General features: G+C 49.9%; 1 protein-coding gene across 1 annotated transcript in view; it reads right to left on the reverse strand.

Moving 5' to 3' along the window:
- Positions 1 to 6,578, reverse strand: part of KCNQ3 (potassium voltage-gated channel subfamily Q member 3) — a gene marked incomplete at its 5' end in the record, with an annotated part of 221,503 nt that extends 214,925 nt beyond the window's left edge. The window contains one exon of the mRNA XM_006913015.2: positions 6,346 to 6,578. Coding sequence (XP_006913077.2) covers positions 6,346 to 6,578 — 233 coding nt within the window. The remainder of the gene's footprint in view (positions 1 to 6,345) is intronic.
- Between the last annotated feature and the right edge of the window lie 9 nt (positions 6,579 to 6,587).

Genomic DNA, 6,587 nt, shown 5'->3' on the forward strand with positions numbered 1-6,587 from the left:
CTTAGCAAGAGGCCCGCTGGAGCCCGTGCGTGCATGCCTGATGGGCCCACACCTGGCTTTATTCTTCTTTCTGTTCATTTGATCTAGATCCCAAGCCAGTGGGACCCAGAGTTCTCGTGCTGCAGGTAAGAATGCTCCCCTGGGACACAGCTGCTGGAGGACCACGAGGTCAAGCCAATGTGGCCGAATGGACACCAGCCTCGGGGGAACTTGTAAACCTGAGTTCGCGTCCTCCCCATGTCAGCAGAGTGACCTGTGACAAGTTCCGAACTGCCCTGGGCCCGTGTCTTCTTCTCTACAGTTCCTTCCAGCTCTGATGGCCTCTGATTTTTGTCATCTGCCAAGTGACTCTCAGCGCCGGGCCCATCAAAATCCCATAAACTGCTGTTAAGTAACCGTCTGCTGATAAGTTTGATTAGACTTGCTGATTACGAAGGCCCTGCTGGTTTCAGTTTGGGGAGTGACATCAGTAGGTCTGGAGAAGCATCCGTAACCAATACATGTGGGCGAGATAAAGCAAATGCTGGGATTTTAGGGAAGGGCAGGCGCGGGGAGATAAACGGTGCGATAGTGCTAAGTGATTTTCCATTTGTACAGATGGCCGCGGCGGGATGAGCAAATTCCCCTGGCTCCGTGTTTTCGAGTCATGTTAGATAATATTTCACCCCGCCCTCCCCGAAAAGACATCCATAAAGGCAGATGTGGACTGAAGCTGCTATGACAAGTTTCCAGAGAATCTAAGGGGTCAGTGCCGAAGCAGCTCTCTGTACGGGCTGCCTGATCCCCAGATATGATACCGGCTTAGGAAAACCAGACTTGGAGAACTGTAAGAAGGGACCCGATGCGGCGGCTATGGCTCCTAATGCATATAAAGCAGGTACCATGGCGGTTTAGCCCAAAGGGCGGATATCATCAACAATAACGTACTGCATAATTAAATATTCGTTAAGAGGGTAGATACCATGTCAACTGTTCTTAGCACAATAAAATAAAATTAAAAAAAAAAAAAAAGAATGACAACTTCTCAAATCCTCGATTCTCAATCCTGAGGAGGAAACTGACGAAACCGGGGGAGGAGCTGTAAAGAGGAAGTTGAGTGAGGTGAAGGAAGCGGGGATGGGATGAGGTGGTTAAGAAGACACGAGAAAGCGTAAGATGCATGGGGCCAAAAAGATGAGAATGGGCTAAATGGGGTCAGACAGACAGAACCGCTGAGAGAATGGAAGAAGCGTTGTCGAGGAAAGAAAAATAACGTCCCTCCAGTAACGAAGAACAAGTTGTCACACTGGATGAAACGCTGTTAAAAGGACTCCTCCTGCCTACGCTGGGAGGTTGACCAGATGACCACACTCTGAGATTTCTGCTGGTGTTAGTGATGTTGTTAGAGCACATGTTCTATCAGGGCAGAGGTTATAATATTTTGTTCTGTTTTGTTTTGCTTACTGCTGGATCCTTAACGAAGAGTGCCTGGCATAGAGAGGACAGTCGAGAAACATCGATCGACTGAGTAACATTAATAACATGAATAACTATTATTGAGCATTTCTTCTATACCAGGTACTCTTGGCTTCACAAAAGCCTATATTGATAAGCTTTTTTCAGATGAAGAAAACCTTTTTTCATCACAAAAGGGGGATCACAGTAGGGCTGTCACTGAGTCACAGGGTTGTCAAGAGTTTAAATAAATTAATACGTATAATGACAGCAACGACAAACATTACCTGAATATTTTCTATGTGCTAGGCACCATTTTGAGTACTTTACCTTGAAAGAAATAAAGAAAAAGAAAAAAGAAAGAAAGAAAGAAAGGGAGGAGGGAGGGAGAGAGGAAGGAAGGAAGGAAGAAAAGGAGAAAGAGAGAGGAAGAGAGAGAGGTAGAGAGAGAGGAAGAGAGGGAGGAAGAAAGGAAGGAAAAAGGAAAGAAGGGAGGGAGGGAGGGAAGGAGGAAGGTAGAGAGAGAGAGAGAAAAGGAGAGAGAGAAAAGGAAGGAAGGGAGGAAGAAAGGAAGGAAGAAACTAAAGCTCAGAAATACATCATCTTGCCAAGACCATACATCTGTAAGATGCAAAGCAAGTTTAGGAAACCAAATTTCTCTCTCCCCAAAGCTGCCAAGTCTCTGCCTATCCGAGAGGTCTGAGTGGGAGTCCAGTGTCTCTCCTGCACCTTGGGGACTGAAGATGCTTTAGTCAACATGCTAGATCCACCAGCCGAGTCCTTCACATTCCAGAGCAGCTGCGGGGGCCTCGTGTCTCTCCTCTGTCTTACCTTCCAGATGTCCCTGAGCCAGTCCACCTCCAAACAGAGATATTTCTTGTGATCATTTCCCTTTGGTCTGTCAACAGGTAGGTGACTGTTCATACTCAGCTGGCCGTGGAGAGGTGGTCAAGGGCAGCGAGATACTCGTGCAGCAACGATACCAAAATGAAGCCGGCGTCTCACCACTCACAGGGTGGGAAGAAGAGTCCCCAGACAGTGCCGGGGTGACACACTGGCTGGCACGTATGACTCTCAAGGAGACCCCTATTCAGAATCAACTAAGGAATACTGAGTGCCTAATGCTGGGCTAATTTCATTCACATACACTATTTTCTTGAAGTCAAAAAATCACTCTGTGACAAGGCAGTGTTATCATCCCCAACTTGGCTCGTGTAAAGTTATAGACTTAAGGCAGAGTTCAGATGTGAATTCCAAGTCCAGCCCATTTTCTGCAACATCAGAAGCCTCTTCGACCATAAGGCTAAAGAAGCAGAGGGCTCAAAGCTCCACTGAGCTCAAAGCAGGGGCTCCCACCTCTCCCCCTGCCCCACGGTTCACCTTAAGACTTCTGAGCACATTCTTACCATTAAAATCCTATGAGGCTGACCTTGCCTACTTAGTGTTGTTCGTGTGTTCATAGGAAAGCCACACAGAACATATCTTGGTTAACCTGAGCGTACGCTTTCACTCATCTACTCAGTAAACGCTCAGGGTGACCACCATGGGCCCCGCAGCCTACTGGGGACTGAGAATTCTCCAGAACAACACAGCTCCCGCTCTCAAGCAGCTCTCAGTTCAATGCAGACGACAAGCAAGTGGGTCGATCCAACACAACACACAAAAATCCTATGATTGGGGATGCTGTGGGGGGTGGGGACGGGGCAATTCTAGCTCAGTATAGAGGGTCAGGGAAAAGTTTCCCAGAGGAGGTGACATCGGAGCTGGGCCAAGTGAGTGGCCAGGAGAAAGTAGAGAAGGGCTATTTAAGGCAAAGGCAGCAGGGCTGGGTGGTGGAAGGGTCTCTGAGTTCCTTATTTGCTGTATTCTACCTTCGAGATGGGGGGATAGCATCTCATAGGTCTGGTTCATTTAAAAAAAAAAATGCATGCACTAGGCTGTGAGCTCATGGTCAGTCCAAATTCCTGGCTCCCTTATACCATTAGCCACAGCCTATAACAGGATAATGGATGCGTCGAAACACGAATTTCAGTGCCTTGCAAAACCCTGAATCATCAATGAAAGGTTCAATTTTTTTTGCTTGACTGGACTTCCTCTTAAGCTAGAGAAAGGATGTATAATGCATCCACCAACTAGGGATGCTTCAAAATCTGGATCTCGGACCCGACCCACTGTGAGTTTTCCTGTACAACTCCCAGTTAATCAGAAGCCATGTTCCCACCCCGGCTCAGCCCACATCTCCCTAACACTGTGGTTCCCTCCGTTCTGACCAGCCCTGATTTTGATTTCAAACTCCATTTCTAGCCATTTGCCAACTGACAGCTAGGAAGTAGAGGCAGAGGTACTATTAAGAGCCTTGTGTTACCAATGGGGCAGGGGCACCCAGTGACACCTAGTGTAATACCCAGGGTGTTGCAATTGTTGGCAGAGGGTCAGAACTGGGATCTGGGCTCAAAATCAGAGCCGACCCGCTGCATTCAGATATGAGCTCCAGAAACATTAGCTGTTGGACCTTGGACAAATGGTTTTCTCTCTGGAAGTTTTCATATCCCCATCTACAAAATGAAGATATTAATTCCCACCTCATAAGACTATGGTGACAATTAAATGATTTGCATGTCTGAAAGTACTTGGCGAGGTATTCAACTCCTCCCTTCTCCCAAGTCTTAAATTTTCCTGGATTCTCTCTGCGAAAACGAGGCTACCGGTTTTGGCATTCTCGACGCTGCTTCCAGGTGATGGAATAATTCTAGAGGATAATCGAGGCTCTGACAATAACAGTCCTTAGCTATCCCTTCCCCGGACTGGGCAATGCAGGGCTGAGGTGCTAGCTGGAAAAGATGAGAGAAGAAAGAGGGAGCCCACAAGCCCCAGTGGGACTCCAAGTTTGGAATGCCATTTTCATGCAAAAGGACATGTGAGTCTGTGGATGTTTGTGTGCATTCAAATAATTCTTGTGCCTTTTTTATCATATATTTCAGTATTAAATTTCAGTCCAATTTAACTAAATGCAGTGCTAGAAACAGGATATATTTTTAATCTTTCTTATTTATTTATTTATTTATTTATCTATCTATCTATCTTTAGGCGAGGCAACTCTTGGTTGACCTCACAGATTGCAAGGACCTTGTCAGTTTCCAATCCCTTATTTATTTATTTATTTATATATTTTTACACCTACAGCATCTGGTCTTCCTAGATGGTCTCCCATCCAAGTGCTAACCAGGCCCGACCCTGCTTAGCTCCCCCAAAACAGGAGATCAAATGGGATCGGGCTTGTTGAGGGTAGCATGGCCATTGACTTTTTAATCCCTTTTACCACCTGAAAAAAGCAAATGGAAGAGTAACAACTGCTAACCCTTCTCTCTAGCCACTAACACCTGCAAATTAATGCAGGCGCCAAAAGCTCCACTACCCACAAGCCATGCTCCTGGCTGGATGCCCCCTCCATCCTGCTGGTTCCTCTGTTTCTGGGGAGGCACCCTCTCCAGGCTTCAGGAACCTCTCTGAAGAAACCTGTTGCCAACTCAGAGATTCTGTGCACACGCCCCCCCTGGTGGTCAAATCTGGAAAAGCTTTCCAACCAAGAAAGATTGGCAGGTGGTGTTATTAACTCCAAGGCTCCCTGAAATCCCTCAGACCCCACAAGCCATGGGTCAATTGGAAGAGGACAGAGAGGAACATCCACTGCTGAAGGCACAAGAAGGGTCAACGTCATGGCCAATTCTCTGTCCAAACCCCAGTAAGGTACAGCCTCGGGAGAAGCAGCCATCAGGATGACTAAGCCACAGACAGGAGGCACCGAGTCACTGGAAGTGCCTTGACACCGCTGAGTGTGTGCTGACAGTTCTCTCTGATTTCCCTGAGTGAGGGGCCAACATCACCACTCTCCACCTCTCCCCAAATACAGGAGGATTTCGGATCCAGAGGGTCAGGTGCAGAAAGGGAGCTGCATCTTCCCTGGCCGTGCATTTACACCCTGACTAGCAAGGAGACGCTAGGGTAAGGGTGCCTGGGGGCAAACCTCCGGCCCAGGCCCCTTTGCATCCCCCACGCCCCTGCCCAGCCAAAGCAAGAGAAGGGGCAGCAGTGGAGGCTGAGGGCACATGAGGACCAAATCATGGAGACGTTTCAGCTAAAACAAGTCACTGGGGCCCTCACCTCCTGGCAGTTAAGCCCCAGCCTCTCCGTCTAGGCTTAGAGCCTGAAATACACACTCTCTGTTCCTGTCTCATTAGCGTCCCTAAAAGGAACCCAAAGACTTGCATTCTGACCAGCCCCAGCGCCCAGTTAGAGCAACACCAGGATCTTTTCTATGCCAGGATGGAGCCCTAAAAAGGGTAGCACAAGCAAGCAACCGATACCCGCGCGCACGCACACACACGCACTACCTACACACACACACACACACACACACACACACTGTGGGCAACTCCCCTCCCCAACTCCAGGACGTGTCATCTAAACTCGGTAGCGATCCCAAGGGAAGGGACCCACCCCAAACAGAAACGCAGCGCGCCAGGGAGCATCCGCTTTATCCAGTTCAACCTCTACGTTAATCGGAAAAACCACATAAGCTTCTGTTAAGCTTCAGTACTAACATCCGGAGAAGGTGACATACATGCGCGCCCGCGCGGGCACATAAATGCCAATCCGGCCTCCAAATAAGCCGTGGAGCCACGCGTGGACCTTTAAAGCGTTCGGGTCCAACACCAGAGAGTGGCCCACACGCACACGCGCGCGCACACACGCACACACACACACACACCTCCCCAGCAGAGACACACACGCCGAGGGCGGGCTGGTCCCCAATTCAACTGCAAAGCCCCAGAGCCGTCCTCCGCTCCAGCCCCCGCCCGGAACCGCACCCCGCGCCGCCGCCGAGGGGCGCCGCGAACGCCAGGGACTCACACGAGCGCGTGGTAGAGCAGCGCCCAGCCCCGCGGTCTCTCGAGGGCGTCGTAGATCAAAGTTTGGACGCGCCGGCACTTGGCGTTGTTCCTCTTGACCGGGCGGCTCAGGGGGGTCTTGGCCAGCAGCCCGAGGCCCTGAGGGGTCCTGCGCAGCCCCTCGTCGCGGCCGCCGCCCTCCAGCAGCAGGGTCCCGTCTTTGTCGGCTCCGGCCCCGAGCGCCAAGGTGACTTGCTCCCTCTC

The sequence above is a fragment of the Pteropus alecto genome, unplaced genomic scaffold (assembly GCF_000325575.1).
Source record: "Pteropus alecto unplaced genomic scaffold, ASM32557v1 scaffold105, whole genome shotgun sequence".
In the NCBI taxonomy this organism is placed as follows: Eukaryota; Metazoa; Chordata; class Mammalia; order Chiroptera; family Pteropodidae; genus Pteropus; species Pteropus alecto.